This window comes from Emydura macquarii, unplaced genomic scaffold (assembly GCF_026122565.2).
Source record: "Emydura macquarii macquarii isolate MOO-44397 ecotype Brisbane River unplaced genomic scaffold, CSIRO-AGI_Emac_v2 contig_383, whole genome shotgun sequence".
NCBI classification, from domain to species: domain Eukaryota; kingdom Metazoa; phylum Chordata; order Testudines; family Chelidae; genus Emydura; species Emydura macquarii.
The window spans coordinates 8,306,947-8,329,895 of NW_027130520.1; the positions used below are offsets into that span (position 1 = coordinate 8,306,947).

General features: G+C 40.3%; 1 protein-coding gene across 3 annotated transcripts in view; it reads left to right on the plus strand.

Moving 5' to 3' along the window:
• Positions 1-4,429, plus strand: part of ATP6V1C1 (ATPase H+ transporting V1 subunit C1) — a 34,834-nt gene extending 30,405 nt beyond the window's left edge. For 2 of the 3 annotated variants that reach the window (XM_067537344.1, XM_067537345.1), the window contains 3 exons: positions 383-480; positions 1,807-1,933; positions 3,634-4,429. In XM_067537344.1, the coding sequence (XP_067393445.1) occupies positions 383-480; positions 1,807-1,933; positions 3,634-3,729 (321 nt within the window). In that variant the 3' untranslated portion in view covers positions 3,730-4,429. Of the gene's footprint in view, positions 1-382; positions 481-1,786; positions 1,934-3,633 lie in introns of all 3 variants that reach the window. The other variant, XR_010917842.1, reaches the window with a different exon arrangement.
• Positions 4,430-22,949: the final 18,520 nt, after the last annotated feature.

Below are 22,949 nucleotides of genomic sequence, written 5' to 3' on the forward strand. Positions count from 1 at the left end.
GAGCAAAGCAGAAAAGGCATGACTCTCAGGATTGTTGCCATAATTTTCAGTGTTAATAAATGTCTATAGGCTAAAAACACAGCTGCAGTGTGATTATGAACTTCACTAATAGCTATTTGACTGGTCTTAAAGTCCAGCATGGTCTCAGTAAAACCAAATGCAATTTTCATATGAGATCCCTACTGTACTTTCTCTATACTAAAACAATTTGGAGTTAGCTGTCCAGTGCCTACTCCTCCCAAGTTTTCTGTGTATGTAGTAACACCGTTCTTAACATTGAGTATCTGTGTAAACATATATTTTAATAAGACTGAATCTTTTTTATTGAGGCTTGTAAATAACTGTCTCTCCTCTCCTTCCCCCCCTCTCCCCACCCCAACAGGGACCTCTGGTTCGGTGGCTGAAAGTGAATTTCAGTGAAGCATTCATTGCATGGATTCATGTGAAAGCATTAAGAGTGTTTGTTGAATCTGTTCTAAGGTAAACATTTTTATTTTATTTTTAAACCCAGGAAAACAGTGCTACTCAACTCCAAATCTATCTGGAGCTACTTGTAGATAACTGAGGAACTTAATCCATGCACCATCAGACTCAACTCAATCCGTAGTGTCCTTGGAAGTGTTCCTGCCCTACTCCTTTAAGAGTCTTGTCCTCTCTGTATATTAGATCACGAAGTCCTCATTGGCTGTTAGTGGTTTGCTTTAATGGAGTGGCTTGTAGAAGAAAACTTTCTAGACTTAGAAATGCAAACAGTAAATAAAATGATCTATTTGAAAATACACAGAGAAGACCAAGAACTCAGTAAACACATTTTAATGCAAAACTCTTCAGGCTTTGAGGCATATAAAGCAACCCAAGACTCCTTGCAGCAGTTCCCACTAGAGTTATTTTTTCCGCAGCATGTGGTTTTACTGTTTTCTCATACCCTGCTTTTCTCTTGTTCATAAGTGAATAAGAAGTATACCTAATAAGTTGATTAAAATAACTGGAGGAATTCTGCAAAGAGAGTGGATTGTTAAAGTAGGAACATCTGGTTTGCAATGGAAGTTTGCTGCTGTCCAGTTTGGACAATTACTGAAAGCTGGTTGGTACTTTTTTATTTATAGTAACAGAAGAGTGTAAAGAATAAAATGAGGCATAGGAGCAGTGTTGAAAAGATGTCAGGGACTGGTAATAGAATCATAAGTTAATTTGATAGATCTCTTCCACAGCTAGCCCATCCCACAACTATGCAGGCTTGTTATGTTGGGAGATGATGTGAGTAAAGAAACTTAGATTAAAATTAAAAGTGTTGAAAATGAATATGCACGTAGAGAAGTTAAAAGGTCACTGGGAAAAGGGATTGGCATGAAAGGGAGTTAGCTTTTCCACATAATCACACAGTTGAGATCTTTCAACCCATGTAAATTACTTTGTTGCCATCCCAAGTATTAGCAGTAAGCTAATGGAAGTCTTCAAAACTTAAAAAATAAAGATAAAATAAAATAAAGTGGGGGGTGAAGCTTGGTAAGAATGAATATGAGAATTCAATATTAACTATGGAAGGAATAAAAAAAAAGGTGTCTAAATATTAGATTTCTCTTCTTACTCAAAATTAATTTCCAAGGTGCTCAATATGACAAAACAATAATAACAATATGATCTTCACAGATGTTTTATTAATAGGAACCAGAAACCTTTAGCAAGGGTTCTTTCCCCCTAGAATGTGGTATAACACTGTGTGAGATAAGAATGAATAAACTTTTTTATGCCACTTTTAAAAAAATCTCCTTACCATCTGTCACAGCTTTCTGCTTGCTCTCTCAGGTATGGTTTGCCAGTTAATTTTCAGGCAATGCTCCTTCAACCCAATAAGAAAACAATGAAGAAACTGAGAGAAGTTTTGAATGATTTATACAAACATCTTGATAGCAGTGCAGCAGCTATAATTGATGTAAGTAACTTGTGTAATTATTATACCTGGTGTTTATGGTGTCTAGCTGCCACCTACATTCAACCCTATATTGATTAGTCTTTTTTTAAACCAAGTGGGAATGGTCTGTCACAATGTACAGTGTTAATCGTCTAAAAGGTATTGCTCCATGAGAAAGAGATGCAAGCATCTAGGCTCTTCTGGGTGCTGTTTAAGAAGAAATATGCTCCATGGATTGTCTTGGGGCAGGTCACAAAACATATTTCAGGAGCTGTGTGGTTTTTTGTTTGTTTTTTTTTTTAGAGCTCCCCTGCTCCATTAGGAACAACGGTTCCTCATTGCTCTCCTCCAGTTCAGAGAACCATTTAATCTTATTGGCTCTAAATCAGTGGAGCTCTCCAGACATTTTCTGCATTGGTTTTTGCGAAGGAGAAGTACTTAAGTTACAACCAAGTCACTGAAGAGCTGTTTCTATGTTCCTGGGGATTGCTGTGGGTCCAACATGCACTGTGGGCAGTTTGTAAAGCCCCTTTCCATGGCCAAAAGAAAACAGTTAGAACTTCAAGATAAATGGCGGAGAACAAACGCCACTCAAGTTTTAAAATTAGTTTAGAATGAGCACAAATAATACAGGATATAGTATTTGCCATCTCCAGTGTGAGGGATCGATTCTGTTTATTACAAACAAACAAACCTACCTTATGTGGCTGTTTCAGCAGAGGTGTGAAGTGAATGGCCATGAAATCAGAATTACACTTTCCCACCTCTAGTAGTCCCTCAGTGCTGGGGAAGCTTGCATTGCTGCTGCCTATACAGTACTTGTTTTGTGTCTAGATAAAACTTCAGTGTCCAAAGCCATTATCTTTCATGGGCAGTTGACAATAAAGCAAGCCAATGTCTTAAAGAGATCAAAATACAGGTAATATGTAGAGTCCAGCCAAATAGTCGTGAAGGTTCCTTCTTATATTAAGAGTTCTTGAAACATTTTCAGAAGTCAATGTTGATCAGAAATAGGGAATGAAAAATTATATTTAATCCTGCAGACTAATTTTCAGACTTTTGGATCAGCTGAATTTTCCTCAAGTACAATTTTTAGGTTTGCAGAAATATTAAAAATAATAATTTAATGAAATCGGGATGTAAATAAACAAATCTAAACTTCATTTGCACTGATTCTTCAGGCTCTTTTTTGGATTTCCACCCTTGAAAATAATTAAACAAAACTGCATTACTTAAATGTTGCTATGTCATGGAAAATACTTTTAATACAAACTGTTGTAGAGAAGTAACACTAACATGTGAATTACTGAAGATTGTGTAAAGCTGAGAAACAGAAAAAGGAAACAAGTAATTACACTTTTGTTTCATATAGTGTTGTTATCGTAACAAAGCCAAATGTTATTTAATATAAATAAGGTATGGATTACTGGTACAAATCTACCAATGTTTCTATAAGGGAAGATTTTTTTCTCTATCCACCGTATTCCATTTTGGGAAGTGTGGTGACACATTATCCTTTTCTTCCCTTATGTTTACATTACCCAACAAAACATAACCCAAAATTTAAAATTCACATATCTTTCTGATTTTTAAGTTTGAGGTCTTGCATGACTTTCATGCATCTTAAATGTTTGACCATGTCATGTAATCTCCTGAATAGGACACTGACAAATTTATATTGTAAAAAGTATAATTTTTTTTAACAAAAACTTATTTCACAGGCAACTATGGATATTCCAGGCTTAAACCTCAGTCAACAGGAATACTATCCATACGTGTACTACAAGATTGATTGCAATTTGCTGGACTTCAAGTAAACGTTTCCTTATCCTGACAATCCTCTTATAGTGTTCGTGTAAACAGAAGTGAGGTTGAAGTACAATGATACTTTTAACTCTGATAATCCTATGCTTGCTTCTTTCTCCCTTTACTTAAGTGAATTTTCCCCATGGTGGTCCATCTCCTGACATTTTCTTTTTAAAGAAAAGTGTAGGTATTACTGCTTTTAATCAATCAAGTCTGTAAATGTATATTGAGAGAATCAGAGTATTTATAAAGAGTCATTTATTTAAAGAAAATGGTAATTCCTCTTCCATATGGTGATCTGCATTAATTTCATTTACCATTGTTCTTAAAGACCTTGTTTACAAAGGACGATAGTGTAAACATTTATGCCATTTTGTTCTCTGTATTTAGTAGCTACACAGTTGTTAATGTTGTTGAATTGTGATGTAAAGTATGTGAGATTGATATGCGGTCTGTGCTTTCAGAATGTTTTAAATTACATCCATAAGCACTGTCAACATACACAGGAGAAAATAAAAATACCTGTGCAAATGTATTGGCCATCTTATTGTGATACATAAACTGCAGCTAAACACTCTAACCAAACACTAATACAGCTAATGTAAAGATGTAATATGTGCTGTATCTGACAGCATAGAAATGCAATTTGAGTTTAACACAAATTTGATGCAAAGTAAACTAAAATAAACACCTGCATTGTTATGAAAAATATTGGAGCAGATTTTATTCCTGTAATATAAAGTTCTATGTGTGAATTCACTCACACTCACAGTCTGGCTCTTAAGGAGACAGTCATGACCTAACTCTCTGGAGGAGCAGGAGAGATATAGTCAGCGTTTCTACTCTTATATGTATGTATTGCTCTGTTTTCATTCATTTGCATCTGGTGGCAACTCTCTAGAATTTGGGTGCTACGTTATGTAAGAGTTGCTACCTACCTTATATCCACATCACACAAGGCAGCCTGACAGCAACCTTTTACTGCTTGGCTTGTGGGAAAGAGTTGCTTAACATTTCCAGTAACGGTTCTCACAGACCATTATATTTGAAACTACATCTTACACTCACTACTTCAACACTGATGGATTCCAAGTACTGAATTTATAACACTAAACTAATTGTAGTCATCAAGACAAATCCTGAGCTTTAAATTAATATTTGGTAAATCAGTGCCTCTCTGAAGTTTTTTTTCCCTGTTCAGCCTTTAATATAAAATATCAATAACGTGAATCCAAGCAATGTTGAAAGGCTCAAGGCAGATCAGTTGTGTGGCCTCTAATTGCTTAGTATAAACACCCTTAAAGACATGGCAGCAGCTTTCATTGAAACTCCTAACCCGCTAAAAGGGATGATCAGCTTGTGTGTAAGCACTTCCAAGGAGTTCTGAGCTAAAGTAGCAAAGCTTCAAAACAAGATAATTCATAGATTTTAAGACCAGAAAGGACTATTGTGGTTTAGTCTGACCTCCTGTAGCATACAAACCATAGAACTTCCCACAAAATAATTGGTAGAGAGTATATTTTAGAAAAACATCCAATCTTGATTTAAAAATTGACAGTGATAGAGAATCCACCATGTGATAAATTGCTCCAATGACTAATTACTCTTGCCATTTAAAAACTTAACGCCCTATTTCCAGTCTGAATTTGTCTAACTTCAACTTCCAGTAACTGGATCATGTTAGACCTTTCTCTGATAGATTGAAGAGCTTATTATTTTTAAATATTTGTTCTCTATGTAGGCACTTACAGACTGGCATCAAGTCACCCCTTAACCTTATCTTTGTTAAACTGAATAGATCGAGTCTTTGAGTGTATCACTGTAAGGCATGTTTTTTCTAATCCTTTAATCATACTCCTGGCTCTTCTCCGAACTCATTCCAATTTATCAATGTCCTTCTTGAATTATGGGTACCTGAACTGGACACAAATAAATAAGAAATCTGTTAACTCCTGGCATGGTAATACAAATTCATTTTGTATAGTTCTGTTATGTACCGTACCTGAACTCTTTAAAAATGAATGAAATACAAGACAGTAGGCAGCATGTGATATAAATTTAGTGATGTGAAGACCTTGTGATTATTTCTCAAGTTGATCTTAACTTGTACTGGCAAAGAGGAGAGGTGGTAGAATGTGACTTGAAGAATTTAGAATAGATAAGGCAATGAGAGAGAGGAGACAGTTGTATTGCAGAAGAGTAAGCAGAGAGTTTCTTGTTAAAATGAAAACTTTTCTGCTACATGTCCTGCTCTACCTCTCCTATCTTCTAGATCAGGGTTTTATTGCACATGAGTGTTCGTTTGGCACTTTACAGAACTAACAGAGTTGTCTTGAAGAGCTTGCAGTCTAATTTTAGATAAGCTGCAACAAGTGGTCGTAACAAATCAACAGGAAGGGGAAGAAATTCTGTTAAATAGCTATTGTCTCACTTGCAGGTAGTATGGAAGAAATGAATCCTTAAGGACAGATTGTGGGGGGAAGGGGGGAAAGTGACTTTGCATCTTAGAATTTGGAGGGTGTTCTCCAAATAAGCCTAAATGTAGCATGGGAAAAGGATGAAGATGTTTGTGGCAATAAGGATTAATATACTGACTGGCCTTGTTAGAATGAAGGGGGTTGGGACTTTCCTGAGAAGAGACTAGTTTGGATATATAGATACTCAAAGACTTGCCTCCAATTCTCTTCCCTGGAATAAGAACATGCCAGTAAAAATTGAATCTTATTTGAACATACAGACTCTGGTATCCATTGAACAAAGAAAGGCTAAACAGCAGGTCATTCAAGTTAGTCAAGCTTTGTTTCTTTCTCAAAACCTGTGTATGCTAGGAAAGACAAAGATTATTAAATTAAATGTATTGCTTACAAAGAAACTTGCACAGGCTTATGCAAGGCGATGTAGTAGGTATCTGGCGTCAAGTGTTACAGGGGGAAACTTGGAGTTCTGAACTTGACTGCAAAGGGAAGTGAGAGATCAGGCTTTAGACCCCATGCTACATATCTTAGATACATCCACATCACATAGAACAAGTAGACTTCCAATATTTGATAACAGAACTAACTTAATTTTGGGAAGGCATTGAGAAAGAGAAGTGTTTGAAGTGCTAAATTTTACTATCTTAAAACCATTTTCAATTTTTTAAAATAGCTTTACAGTTGAGATAAACTGACAAAAGCAACATAGCTTAAAATTAAGGCTTTTAATTTGTAAATCCCTATTGTACTTTACCTACTATTGTATAGGTCTTGAATTAGTGCATGCTAATATATAAGATGCATATGAACACAAGATATCTAAAGTATGGCATATCCAAGCAGAAATTAATCTTACTGTGTAACATCTTAATGTAAACTACCTTTACTGTTAAAGAACCTAGTCTGAGACATCTAGGGTGCTATGCTTTGCCCTGGCATCCTTCATAAGCAGCATGTGTTAAATCAGAGGTCCCCAAATTGTGGGGCCCAGGCCAGCCCCCACGGGGGGCAGGGAGGGAGCTCTGTTCTGCTCTGGCCCTGCCCCCCAGCCACAGCCCCTGGCCGCAGCCTCAGCACCTGGCCCCTGGCTCAGCCTTGGCCTGCAGTTCCCAGCCACGGCACTGACCATGGCCCAGCTCCCAGCTCCAGCTATAGGTATGGGGGATGCAGACAGGGATAAGGGGAGGTGTGGGGTAAAAGTTTGGGGACCACTGTGTCAAATGCTAATTTCTTCTAATCATTACCCACATGAGAACAAATAATGTGAGTTGAACGCTGTGTAAGATTAAGAAGGTTTTAGGTTCTGTTCTTCTTGATCTCCAGAGTCGATTCAAGCAATCTTGGATACAGCTAGTTTCAACCACAAACTAAGAGAAAAGACCAGCATGGGAGACGAGCAGATGAATTTGCCACTAGTGCAGAGGAAGACTTTGGAGTCATGAAGAATTGGAGTGCTTTCTGTGTTGAGGAGAGAGGTTGGATTAGATGGTCTCCACTCTACATGGAAGGGTTAGGGAAGCCACCTTGAGTTGAAAATGGGCAGGGCATCCTTTTTAAACTGGATTTAGAACATGTAAGAAGGGGAAAGTTGTTACCTAACGCAGATTTAGCATTCATTCTACAAAGTAAGGCAGAAATATTTTGAGGTAGACAGAGCATATTAATGACCAAAGTTTCTATACCGGCATGTAAACAGCATGGGAACTCTAGCAAGAACTAGTAACAGCCTGATTGGTGATTGGCCTAATGGGGAAAACTGAAACATGGGATGACTAAAGAGTTGCTAAAGTGACATTGCACAGCAAAATTAACAGTAGTAATGTATTAAAAATCCATAAAATGAAGAATCCAGGTACTTAAGTAATATGGTGATGGATACTGTAGAAAACCCTGCAATAGAAAAAATAGTGTCCTAATGAGATTCTTTAGGAAAGAATATAAGTAATGGAAAAACCAAAGTTTTGTAATGGGCATTTTCCAGACCTTAGAACCCTCCTGCTCTGATGGATGCTGGTGATTAACTGAGACAAATGAAAGAGAACTGGGAGCTGGGAGGATGAAAGACCATCCGGAGAGGAAAGATAGATGGGGGAACACTTCAGAGCAGAGAGGAGCATGAATTGAAAGCAGGTTGCCTAGGTCACTGTTCAGTGTGGAGTGAGAGAGGTGAGGCTATGAGGCTGAGTGAGAGAAGAGATACAAGTTTCAGTGATGAAGGCAAGAATGTGGAGGGAGTAGGAAATCAAACTAGTGAACTGTACGTAGTTTTAGAGCAAAGGGAGAAGAGAACATGAGAGCAGAAGAGATGGTGGATCATAGGGGAGGAGGAAAGATAGAAGGGTAGAATTAAGACTGGATGCAAACAGATGTCAGGGTGTAAGTGAATAGCACAGGATCCTGAGGAAGTGAAGTAGAATAGATGTTCTACATGGGTTCTAAATTATGCATCCAGTGACAGCAGGCCTTGCTCCATTTGTGCCCTGGAAGTGAGTAAATGGTGATGAGCCATTTAAAAGAGCACAAATCGAGCAAGATAAAAATGTGTTAACAAAGAAGATGGTGAATATAGAGGATGTGGTGATGTGTCAAATCACTGAATGTTTGATGTGTGGTTTGATGCTGTGGTGGTGTTACTCAGCAGCCTTTTTTGAGAGGAAACCCTGGATTTGAGCACTCCTGGTACATTCAATGATCAATGCTCCCTCGATGAGAAATACAGTAAAAAGTAGCCCATCATGATGAGTTACTCTTTAGAGTATAACCTTATCTTAAGACATTAAACTAGTAACTTTCTCCTCTGCAACTGTTTTCCTGTTCATTAAGATGTTAGTCAGGGGTTTTGAATACTTTCTGAAGATAAGTTTTCCTTTCTTTTCTTCCACTTAGTTGTTAAATATAGATCAGAATATATTCATTGACCTGCACTTCATCTATTTCCTGGAGGAGTACACATGGGAGGACACTACTGATTAGAGACTTCTGTCCTCACCTAAGATCACTGGGAAGTATTCACACACTACTGATTGGCTGACACGGGTAGCCCTAATATTTTTGCAAGAAGTGAGATTTATTGAACGTACACATCTTTTTCCTTATATGTTGCGAAGAATGAACAAAAATAATTGTAGATTTAATTCTTAATGAATCAAATTGACACTCATCAAGAACCGAGCATAAACTATATTAATCTCCTTAAGTGTATCATATACTGACTTGTAAGTCTGCCATTACCCTCTAATGGAGACAATAAGCAGGACAAGTTGATTTATTTAGTTGATAGCAGCTGCTGAGACAACAGGTGTTTATCTGCTATAAAAACTTAATACAAATTAGACACACATCCCACCAACAAAACATGCAGTGCCTAGCTCAGTGGGCCTTGATCTCTGACTCTGACCTCCAGGTACTACTTACAGTACAAATAGCTGAACCCCTAAACAATCCCCTAATTATATGCCATTCAGTTTAAGGCCTCCATCAACTAATGACATAGATAGGGAAGCCTGCCAAGATTAGGTGGTGACATATCATCAAGGAAAGTTGAAGGGGCTCAGTACCTTGAAGGATAATATAAGAACATAAGTGCTGAAATACTTCATCAGACCATGGTCTATCCTTGCCAGTATCCTGTGTCTGACAGCAACTGTACTAGAGCTTCAGGAGGCACATACAGAACAGAATGACTGTGGAGTGATCCACCCCTGTCTTCCAGGGCTGGCTTCTGGTAGTCGGAGGTTTAGCATCACCCTGAGCATGGGGCCATTCGTGGACCTGTTCTCCATGAATCCAGTTTTACATTTGGCCATCAAAACATCCTATCACATGGTAATGAGTTCCACAAGTGGTGTGTTGTGTGAAAAAGTATTTCCTCTTTGTATTAAACCTGCTGCCTCATAACTTAATTGAGTGATCCCTGGCTTTTATATCGTGTGATACACTTCTCTATCTACTTTCCCCATACCATTCATTGTTATAGAGGTCTCTGTCATATCCCCCTTAGTCAACTATTTTTCTAAGTTGAACAGCCCTAATCTTTGTAGTCTTTCCTCATATGGAATCTATTCCATACCCCTGATCATCTTTGTTGCACAGCTTTGAATCTTTTCCAGTTTTCCTATATCTTTTTTTGAGATGGCGCAACCAGAACTGGACACAGCATTCAAGGTGTAGGTGAACCAGGGATTTATCTAGTGCAGTAGTTCTCAACTTATTTACCATTGTGGGCTGCATATGCAGTTCTCTGTGTGTTATGTGGGCTGCATCCACACAATATATATATATATATATATATATATATATATATATATATATACCTGTATAGCCCTGAGGATGTCACATGGGCTGCAGCTCTCTGTTGACTGGGCTGCAGGTTGAGAACCACTGATCTAGTGGCATTATTAGGATCCAGAAAAAAATCCAAGAAAATGTAAGTGAAACATTAGAATAAAGCTCTTCGGGCCCAATTCCTTTCCTTCCAGTACAATCATCATTGACTTTATCTTTCCTGGGGCTCAGCCAGGTCCACTGCTTTAATCTTATGTATGCTTTTGTTGGAAAATTAATATGGCAAAACACAAAATTTCCAGTAAGTTCTTGGAATGTATTAGGACAACTTTCCATTTCCCATTAAGTAGAGGCCCTAATAACTGATGATATTAAGGAGGCTGAGGTCCTTGATACCTATTTTGTTTCAGCATTCACTAAAAAGGTTAATGATGAGCAGATGTGCAACACAATGTTTATAATAGGGGAGAAGGAATACAAGCCAAAATAGGGGGAAAAAAGATTAAAGAATATTTAGATAGATGTATTCAATTTGGCAGAGCCTGATGCAACTCATTCTAGGGTGTTTAAGAAACTAGCTGAAGCAATCTTGGAATCATTAGCAGTTATCTTTGAGAACTCCTGGACAGCGGGTGAGGTCCCAGAGGACCGGAGAAGGGCAAACATACTACTGCTCTTAAAAAGGGCAACAAAGAGGACCTGGGCAATTATAGACCAGTCAGTCTAACTTCGATATCTGGAAAGATACTGGATCAAATTATTAAGAAATGTATAAGCACCTTGTACAGACTAATAGGGTTATAAGGAATAGTCAACGTGGATTTGTCAAGAAGAAATCATGCCAAACCACATTTCTGTCTGACAAGGTTACTGACCTGATGAGTATAGGGGAAGTGGCAGATGTGATACCTTGACTTTTAGTAAGACTTTTGACACAATCCTACATGACATGTCATAAGCAAACTAAGGAAGAGTGGTCTAGATCAAATTACTCTGAAATGGATGCTTAGCTGGTTGAAGGACTATACTCAAAGAGTAGTTTATCAATGGTTTGCTGGCAAACTAAGGGTGTATCTAGTGAGATCCTACAGGGGTCAGTTTTGGATCTGGTACAAGCCAATATTTTCATCAATGATTTGATAATGGAGTGCAGCAAATGCTTATAAAATTTGCAGATGATGCCAAGCTGGGCGGGGTTTCAAGCACTTTGGAGGACAGGATTAGAATTCAAAACAACCTTGACAAATTGGAGAATTGGTCTGAATTCAACAAGATGAAATTCAATGAAGATAAGTGCAAAGCACTTCACTTAGGAAGGAAAAATCAAATGCACAACTTCAAAATGGGAAATAACTCTGTGTGGTGAGTACGAGTCACCAATGTGATGCGGTTGTGAAAAAGGCTAATATCATTTTGGATTGCAGTAACAGGAGTGTTGTGTGTAAGACTCAGGAGGTAATTGTCGCACTCTACTTAGTGCCAGTGAGGGCTCAGTTGGAGTATTGTGTCCGGTTGTGGGTGTCACCCTTGAGGAAAGTGTGGATAAACCAGGGAGAGTCCAGAGGAGAACAACAAAAATGATAAAAGATTCAGAAAACCCGACAGATGAGGAAAGATTAAAAAATCTGGTCATGTTTAGTATTGACAAAAGAAGACCGGGGGGCAGGGCACCTGGAAACAGTCTTCAAATATGTTAAGGTCTGTTTATAAAGAGGATAGTGGTGAATTGTTCTCTGTCCTCTGAAGGTAGGACAAAAAGTAATGGGTTTAATCTGCAGCAAGGGAGATTTAGGTATTAGAAAAATCTTTCTAACTATAAGGGTTGTTAAGCTCTGGAGCCGGCTTCCGAGGGAGATTGTGGAATCCTCGTAATGGGAGGTTTTTAAAAACAGGTTGGACAAACACCTGTCAGGGATGGTCGAAGTTGACTTGGTCCTGCCTCAGGACAGGGGCCTGGACTTGATGACCTCTCAGGGTCCCTTGCAACTCTGCCTTTTCTATGATTCTATATAGAACAGCCTGATGGTGGGGAATTCTGTCTTCCTCGGTTTAGTGTTTTCTCCTGCAGCGTTAGAAGTGATTTTCGGTGATTCTCTACCATGGTCTTGCAACAGTGCTCTTTAGTCAGGGCCATATTATCCAGTTGGCTTCCATGGCCTAGGGCATGGTGGCTTTTGGGATATTACTGTGTCAAAGCAGGCAGTCAAGCTGCAGCAGTTAGGAATGGCCTGGCAGCAGGCATGCATTTAGCTGCTGTCATGGTGCTGGCTGATCCTGAGGAGAAGCTGCAGCTGCATGGCAGCTATGGATAACAGAAGACCTGTGTATTGGCCAGAATAAAGGAGGCTTGTGGGGAAGCTAAAAAGACAGCTAAGGAGTGCTAATATGGAACAGAAGAAGCAGTCTGGGAGCACTGCATCCCTACACTAAAAAGTTAAGAATATGGGGAAAGGGATGTACAAAACCGTAGGCTCTATGGTTGTTCATAGCTTGAGGCTAATCCTCTCACGCACTCTGTACATGGTCTTTTGAAGAAGTCTTCATAGGAAGAAGGCTAATACTTGTACTGTCTAGCAGTAAAAATGGACCCAAATGTTACAGTGTTCTTAATTAAGTCAAATAATTAGCAATTACTGTTTTAAGATACTTTAAATCTCAGGAACAGAATTTTTCCTGTCTAAACACTAGAGGGTGCCCCAGTGCTATTTTGAAATAATTTCAGGGTAATGCATTAATTGGGCATGTAACTAGTTTAATGATCTGAATTAAATTGATGTCCTTTTACAACTTTGTTTCCCTGCTGATTATTATTTGATATTTCAAGAACACGAGAGCAATTTTATAAAAATTACTGTTGTACTGAATTTTGTGGGGGTTGTTGTCCCCTCTTGACCTTCCCTCTAACTGACAAGGGAAGAGTATTTGTTGCTGTTACAATTGATATTTACATGTTGCTCAAGAAAAACTGGAGTTCTGATTGATTCACAAATTGTTACCCTTAGAGTTTCAAAGGGACCTCAGAGCACATTCATATTCTAAAAGGTGAATCCTTTGGACATGCTGTTACCGTTTCAAGTGATTTAACGAAACAGTGGATTAGGGGATTGTTAGTCATATTTACTCATTCATAAAAGAGTCTGTTATGTTTGTGACTGGAAATGGTACGCACATGGGGTGTGGTACATTTTGCAGTGCAGTGGTGTTACTGAGGTCTTCATAGCTCCATCTTGTACTTAAAACAGGGATTCAAAGTCTTTGATTTGTATGAAAAAATAGAGGATACTTTCACAAAATTTGCAGCACTTATCTTTGGGCAAAAAATATTTATTTTGATAATTTACAAGTAAATCTTAGTTTGGGTTAAAATTAATTCAAAACTGGTTCCTTTAATACATGTAACATCTGTCAGTCTTTTTGTCCCAAATGATTTTAACAGAGTAACACATATACTTCAAACTTTCCATGTAGTTAAAATGTAATTAATTGAAATATTCTGTATAGGCTATATTTGAAGAAACTAGGTTGTAATTAATCTAATTATTGTATCTAATTGCTTATTTGTATTACTGGATTGCCTAGGAGCCCTAGTCTTGAACCAGGACTCCATTGTACTACGTGTTGTACAAACACAGATGTGGATAGCTCCATGAAGGGCCTTGAAGACTAAAGACTTACTTTTGATGCAATAGAGAAAGCAGAGCCAGTGAAGGGATGCACAGAGAGGTGACAAGGTCAAAGCAACGGGCTAGGAAAATGATCTTTGCAGCTGCATTCTGAATGGATGTGAGCAACACAAGACTGCATCTGTCAAGGCCAGAGAAAAGGATGTTGCAGTAATCAAGATGTGAGATGATGAGAGCCTGAATGAGAGTTTTAGCTGCATGGATGGGTAGGAAAGGCCATAATCTTAGAGAAAGAATTAGTAAGATTTAGACACAATGTCAATGTGAGGGCCTACAAAAGTCTGAGTCAAAGATGATACCCAGGTTATGGGCCCAAGAGACCGCCAGAATGATGGGGGTGTCCACAGTGATAGAAAAAGGAGCTGTGTGTGTGGGGGCGGAGGGGAGTAAAGGCCTTTTGGGAATAGGTGTGGAGACAAGGTTAAGGTTTTAGCCATACTGAGCTTGAGCTGGCAGCTAAATGTCCACAGGGAGCTGTCAGAGAGACAGACGTTAGACAGATTTTAGTTTGGACAGAAGAATGCAGGTCTGGAGTAGAGAAGTAGATATGCTGAGTACTCAGCATAAAGATAATAGTTGAATTTGTATTTGCCAATTACCCAGAGATAAGGTGTAGAGGGAGAAGGGGACCAAGGAGAGAGCCCTGTGGAACCCCCGCAGAAAGTTGGAGGGGAAATGAGGAGGATCCTTGGAAGGAGCAATTAGAAAGAGGTAGTAGGAGAACCAGGAGAGGACAGAGTCACAGAAACCAAGGGAGTGTAAGACTGATATTATATAGGCTACTGAGATGCTCACGTAATTCTAAAGTGTGGCCACTGTGACATTAGAACTCAACCAATCACCGCTCTTCTTTACAGCTAATTTGTGTGCAAAATTCACTTAGCTGTAATGACTCAGTGGTATGAGAGATACTGCACATGTCACTAATAGATTAACTTGCCCAAATGTCATGGCTCTCTAAAGATTCTGTGGCTGCACACTAGCATGGGCATCAGTGCTAGGAAAGCTCTCTTGGCTCCGCTGTGTACTGCAGGAGCACTGCTGGAAGCAGGCCTGCAGGGAGGCCTTAAAATGCAGAGCCACTTGGGGTCTTAGCTCTTCCTGCTCCTCCTCCACATAGTGCCAGTCTCACTAACATAGCCCTGTAAACCAGCATGTTAATAGCAAATTAAGGGCCAGATTTGCCACTATCCTTTGGCAGCCTCATACTGCTCTGGTGCTGAAAATCAGCTGTTAAGGATTACATGACATATATTCAAATCATTTTTAAAAATTGTATGGTAGCATTCTTTGTAGGTGTCTTGCTCAGTGTTTGTGTATTACACTTTTAATTAAAACTTAAAGAAATTCCCAAACTACATTAAGATAAAGGTAAGGTTGAAAGTGTGAATCAGTAATTTGAGTTAAAGAATTACAGGGATCTTGTAGTTATACCCAAATCATTACGAACGCAGGAAGTTCAGAATTAAGATTACACTCAAAAGAAATCTGAACATGTTTGGGTGCCTCACCTATGCATTTCTTATTCTGCCATCCTTAATTCAACCTGTAGTGATGCCATAAGGAGGAAAAAATCTGAAAAAAATCAAATATCTTTAAAAATCAATTTTATCTAATGGGGTTGCAAATAAAACTAGTGTGGAAAATTTTGAAGTTTTGCATCAGAAAATGCTGATTTATTTAAATGGAAACTTTTCATGGGAACATACCAGTTTCAGTGAAACTTTAGTCAGGAAACGCTTCTCAGGATGGATTTGTGGGGGGAGGAAGAGAGAGACCCCCCACCTTCACATGGTCTGGGACTTGAAGCTGGGTCTCTCACATGTTAGGTGAGTGCCCTAATCACTGGGCTATAGGATCTCTCATCTTTTTTGTAGAAAATCTTTGAAAGTTGTCAGTTTGTCCTGCTGCAAAACAGGAAAAATTTTGAAATTTCAGATCTTTCCAGGATGGGAAAACCACTTCCCACTCAGCTCCAGTCACAAACACCAAAAACATTCCAGTGTGGATAAGGCATTTTATAGTTCCATTATACATGTTTTGTCCAGGAATTATAATAATATTATGTGATTATTTCTACAGTGCCAGGGGTACATTTGCTGCTTTAGAGACAAATACAAGAAAACAAGTTCCCTGCCCCAAAGAACTTGCAATCCAACCTAAATATTCAAAATCTAGGTTGGTCAATTTTGTTTGTCAGGATGGATAGACTCTGTCAGAGACCTGCTGATCCCTCCCCGAGAACTGGAGCCTCTTGGCAGCTCCACAAAGGGGCTTCTGTGAAGGTAGTGATGGGGTTTCAAAGAGAGAGGCATGCTGAAGAACTACTTTTCTCTCAACTAGCTCCATGGGTGGAGGGAAATATGGAGGCATTAATATGAAAATATCAGTTACTTAACTTTATTCCTAAGTGTGATAGCAAAAAACCCACGTTATTTATCAAGAATACACACTATGGGACAGCCTCTCTATAAGAACCGAGGCCCGTTTCCATGTGAGAGCAGCAAAGAACAGACCGACATTGTCTCATGTTGTTTTATCTGTTTTATCCCTCAGTAACTCACCGTATACCCATGATTAAATCTTTTCTGCCTTTTATTACTCATTGATTTTTCTCTTTTCTTCACAGTCTACACCCATATATTCATTCAGTTTCCCTTGTTCATTGCTTGCTTCTCCTTTTTCCTGATTTTAAAAACAAACACTTTAGCAAAGGTTGCAGTTTAGAACAGTTTTTCACGTTGCTAAGCAACAACCTGCCTTTCAATGCAGCCTCCTTTCCATACAAGCTGTGTTGAATCCTCTCTAACTACTGTAGTTACATGGCAGTCTGACATGCCACCTGCTGTTTTCAGAGGGTACCAGTGGAGCTGGGTGAGAATGGGGGGGCAGGAATGGCGGGGGGGAATGTGCTTACATTGCTGATTCACTTTTGAGATTTTGGGGCTCATTTTTACGTGTAGACAATGGGCTGCGTGACTTCATAAGAATCTTCAAAGAAAGCAAACATGCCATGAACATTAGTGCAACTCTCTCAGCCAGTATTTACATTGGAAATGCTTTTGCAGATCTTTAACAAAGCTCTTTGGGGCTTGCACAATACATTTGTCAAACAATTAACTGTTCTCAGGCAACTTGTGAGGTGACCAGAAAGAGGAGACTCCGTCTGAATCGGGAAAGACACAAAACCATGTGATTTAAGATACCAGTCATGCTGCACAGATAGTGAAAACTCGTAGGGAAGCATAGGCCAGAATTTATTGTGACAAACTATTTTATCATTGTTCAAAATTACCTATTTACAAATGAGGAGAGGGGAAAGATTAATAGAGATAAAGTATTTGCAAATTTGACCAGCCCTAGTCACCCCCATCTACTCTAAACAAGGTTTAACTTAGAGGCAAAAAGAAAATGTTTTGGAATCCCTACCTCCGTAAAATATGTAAACTAAATGAGTCCCTTATGTTTAGGGTTTGTCCCAAAGAATTGTCACCAGAATCCTCATGCTGCATAGGTATGTGGTCAGGGTAGATAGGAATTAGTTACATGGGGTGACAATTAGTAAGTCATCATTTCGCAGACCCACTCAAAAATGCTAAGGTTAGCTCTACTAGCTATGTGCAGGAAAAGTATAATTTCTAATTGTTTGAGGAAATAATAGACTTTATATCAGACACAAAGGAGGAAAGTCTGTGTAGCTGGAGCAAGGAAAGACAGATGTGTTCACACTATGTAGTAAGCAACATGCTACCTCATGAAAGATTCAGCCATTATAAATAGGGTCAGAGAGTGAGAGAGTAAAAGACTGCTAGTGTAATTGTTTTACAGAAAATGTCTATATAGAATAAACTACAGTAGAAACTCAGAGTTACAAACACCTCGGGAATGGAGGTTGTTCGTAACTCTCAACAAAACATTATGGTGGTTCTTTCAAAAGGTTACAGCTGAATATTGGCTTAATACAGCTTTGAAACTTTATTATGCAGAAGAAAAATGCTGTTTTCCCTTTATTTTTAGTAGTTTATTTTTAACACAGTACTGTACTGTATTTGCTGGAGTTTTTTTGTCTCTGCTGCTCCCTGCTTGCATACTTCCAGTTCCAAATGAGGTGTGTGGTTGACTGGTCAGTTCGTAACTCTGGTGTCAGTTCGTACTCTGAGGTTCTACTGTACCAAGGACACCTCCAAAGCCCCGTAGCTTTAAAAAAAGGATTCGACTGGTATTTGAAGAATGGAAAAATTTCCTTATGGAAAATTTAATAGGACGAAAAAAAGCGATTCTAAATAAAGTAGCCTTAAAAACATTTAGAATTTAATAGAGAATGGTATCCTTTCTATAGAAAGCTAGGGTATGGATAGAATTAGACCCTATTATACAGATCCTTATCAGCTTGCCAATCAAGTAGTGTGCACATTGAGTTATGGGATTGTCTGAAACAGTTCAACAAAAGTAATTCTGAAGTTAGAAATGTAAACAATTGCTTAATTATTAAAACGTCAATTTTTAAAATTAGCTTCCCAGACAATGCAAATTCATAAGCATCCATCTTTTCACGCATATTCAAATCTACCTCTAAAAAGCCATCCATTTAATATAACATCACAAATCCATGTTATCTGAAAAATCTGTATGCTCAAGTTGCTCTGTTAATGAATGCCTACATTCAGCTGCCTTCTAACTCCCTGTAAAATTCCCTAAAGTAGACTCGATAGTCCAGCATAGAATTCCATATATAGTCCAGAATAGAACTCTCTCACCCTCTCTAGTCTAGTGCCTATTTAATTCTTTACACACACTGCAATAGCTTCAACAGGAAAGATTAAGAGAGTCCCTGCAACACAATGTCCCCTAGTCCAGTAGTTAGGGCACTCATCTGAAAGGTGGGGAACCCATGTTCAAATCCCTGCACATCAGGCAGAGGTGAAAATTGAAACAGTGTGTCTCTCAGCCTGGGTGAGTTCCCCAACCACTAGGCTAAAGGCTATAAAGGGGCATTCCTCCCTCCCACCCTGTCTTGTGTGGACTCAGGCATGCACTGCTGCTATTCTTCCAAGAAACACCTTAGACCCTGTCTATACTTACCCCCGAGATTCGGTGGCAGTCAATGGGAGTTACGCAAGCTACGCAAAAAACTTGGGTAACTCCCGTTGACTTCTCTGCTTCTCTTCAGCGCACTGTCTTCACTGCACTGTGAGTCTGGACGCCCAGGAGACCATTTGCTGTAAAAATGCCCTAGCTTCAATGTCAAAACTGGATGAAGGGTCACTTAGGCCTATGTCTCCCTTGTCTGGACGTGCCTTGCCTTGTCCCTTGCCTTGTCCCTGTCAGACTCTAATTGTAAGCCCTCAAAAGTGAACATAGCCCTCCTTAGCTCTGAGGCCACATAAGACCACCAGGCTCTCAGACATTAAAGGTGCCTCAAAACTTAAGTTCCCTGGACACTGGACCCTGTGCCAGGTGACTGGACCTGCACATTAAAGAGGCTTCATACCATGCCTTCGTGGTCATTTTAGTCTGCTCAGCAGGACCAAGGCAACCAGAGAGACTTTTGGCTGGCATGATACTGGCCAGATGCCTGACTCCATTACCAACATCCTATTGCCTCCCATAGCAGCTACAGTACGGTCACCTGCACACTGAACTACAGGCTTTCCCCATCTCTGGCTACTTCATCAGGGCTGGTGCCTATGTGGTTACTGAAACCACATTAGAGTCTCACACCACCTAGATTCCTAGACTCAATGACCTCATTGCTTCCACCATCCGACCAGGTTCCCCCATCAGCACTGGGGCAAGGACACCACCCTTCCCAGAAGACCATTCCCTCTCCTCCTTTGACCATCATCAGTCCCTGGCCAGGTCTCAGGACTTGGCATCGTTGTTGTTAGCCAGGGGGACAAGAATAGCATGCCCATGGCTCAATGCAGTATTGATCCAGCCCAGTACTGGGACCTCATAAGGGTCTGATACTGTATGATTAGAAAGTGGAGCATGTGGCCCCCCGGGCACCTCAGTATTTCACAAAATGGTCTCCCCATCCCACTTGTGGCACAGATGCTCACCCTCACGCCAGCACTGAGATTCCTCCCACTGCATCCCTTACACAAGCTCCAGGAGCATCCTGCTCTGGTCCAACAGGCCCATAGTGAGGGTCAGACAGAACTGGCCATGACCTTATGGCTCTGGTCGAGTCAGCTACCATTCTTGAGGCCTATAAGCTATTTCTGGACATCATGAGGTGGGTAGCAGTGGCCTTGGATAGCCTTAATGACGAGGTGCAGGATATGCCACACAAGCTCTTCGGGATCTTGCATTTGTTGGTACTGGGACACAGTGATCTTGATGAACAAGGGGCTACTGGAACCTGCAAAAGCCCTATGGCAGACACTGGCATCACTGGTACCAACATCCAGACACACAGATACCAAGTAGCAGGTCCCAGCTACTGGGTATGAACAATTCTATTCGCACACAGTAGTGAGACCTCTGGTGGTGATGGTGGCCACTGAGAACCTGTCTGGACCACCAGAAATCGATCCCTAAAGATGAGGTGAAGTTCTTCCACCTGCTGGGCCAGTAATCTTATGCTACCTTGAACCTCCAGATGACGATCTCGAATTACTAGGCTCTCTTGGCAAAACATGATCATGTCAACTGGTGTGCTTTACAACAGGCTATTGAGAGATAATCTGCCGCAAAAGTGCAGGGATGATTTCCAGGCTGTCTGGTGGAAGGTGGTTGGTGGCCAGAATCACACTGCAGGAGGCCTTGGGTGCAGCAGACTCTGCCTGCAGGACAATGGCTACAGTGATCATGATGCACTGCTCTTCCTGGTTGGCTTTGGTAGGCATTACAGAGACACCTGAGACACCAGCCTTTTGAGGGCTGCTCACTTCCATGAAAACACTGATGAGGCCGTGAGATCCCTCAGATTCCAAAACAACTCTCAAATCCCTCAGGATCTACATCCCAGCCTCCAGATGTTGTTCTTGTCAACAGCAGTCTTGTCTTTCAGCATAGACTGCCAGAGCTCCTGGGTTGCAGGCAGAGGACAGAAGAAAATCCAAGGGGGGAGGGAATTTACAGCTCAATCACACCTATGCTTTGGCTTTGACCAGGCAGCAAATGTGACTTGTCATCCAGGACAGAATACCTTTTATTCCATGTTCTTCATCCTCGCTTCTTTTCAGCAACTGTTTGGCTCAGATCCAGTGCACCTGGTCCAACATCACTTCAGACTCCTGGGTCTTGGAGGTGGACTAGAGAGGCTACGCCATCCAGTTCCTCTCCCCTCTCCCCACCCACCCACCCACCTTCTTGTTCCCTCTTCAGGGACACGCCCATGAGATTCTGCTTCAACAAGAAGTGCAGTCCCTCCTAGCCGTTGGGCACTGTAAAGGAGGTTCCCCCTCATCTGAGGAGAAGTGGGGGGTTTCTAGTCAAGGTATTTCCTCACTCCCAAAAAGACTGGATGACTTCACCTGATATTAGACCTCAGAGCTCTCAATACCTGTGTCAAGAAGCTCTGGTTCAGGATGGTCTCCCTCATGTCCATTATATCCTTCCTGAACCAGAAACACTGGTATGTTGCCCTTGACCTCACTGATGTGTATTCCAGATTGTGATACACTCACACAAGAGCTTCCTGAAGTTTGTGTTGAAGAACCACTACCAATACTGGGTTTTGCCCTTCAGACTTTCTACAGTACCCTGTGTAAGTGCCTTGCCATTGTGGCGGCCTACCTCAGAAGGGCAGACATCCGTGTTTTCTTGTGCTTAGGTAACTGGATAGTCAAGGGCCACTTGCAATCTCAGGTACAAGCCATCACTGTGTCCATCCATCAGCTGTTCACATGTCTGGGCCAGCTGGCGAATGAAAAGAAATCCACATTGACCTCTATGTGGTACATAGAATTCATCAGGTTCTCAACATGGAGACAGCATCTGCCCACCTAACACATGACAGGTTTCATATGAAATGAGACCTCTGCTTCCACCTACAGTCCCACCACCTCCCATGAGTGAGAACTTGCCCCATGCTGCTGAGTCTCATGGCAGCATGTACATTCATTACCCCATTTGTGGGGTTGTCAGTCCAATTGCTACCAAAGAGAAGGGGTTGGACCATGAAATTGGCTTGCTGCCATATGTCCTAACAATTTCCTAGTTTCTTCCAATGGAAAATGCAAGTTACGCAAACATTGCTTCCAAATAGTGTCCAAAAATACCTACAAATTCTTTAGATCCTTGTTTTGGCTTTATGAAAAAGTTGTCAGAAGGAGAGAAGACACTTGGGGGCAGAACTGTGCTCTGCAGCTCTGAGGTCATCTCAGTCTCCTGTAGGGCCTCTGTTACTGAGAATTATTGGGGGGCAAGAGAGGGGGGATTGCAGCCCTTCCTCCTGAGCTCTGCAGTGAAAAACAGGTACCAAGCGAATAAAAATATATAGAGAAAGGTCAAAGTTATTAGGGATTCTTTCATGCATCTTGTATATGGGAAGAGCAATGATCTTTTTTTAAGATGAATATTAATAGTAGCTATCTCACCTTCATATGGAAATATTTTTAATTGCTCCTTTAATGTCAATAGTTATATTGTTACTGGAATTGTTTATCTGGGATTATGCAGTCTTTACTCAGACAAAACCCCCTGAAGTCAGTGGAAATTTTATTTTCAGTAAGGACTGTAGGGTTCATAGATTTTAAGACCAGAAAGGTCTTTGAAATTTTCATACACATTTTCACGCATTTGGTGAAGAGTAAGAGTTAGCTCTGATTTACCATTATGATG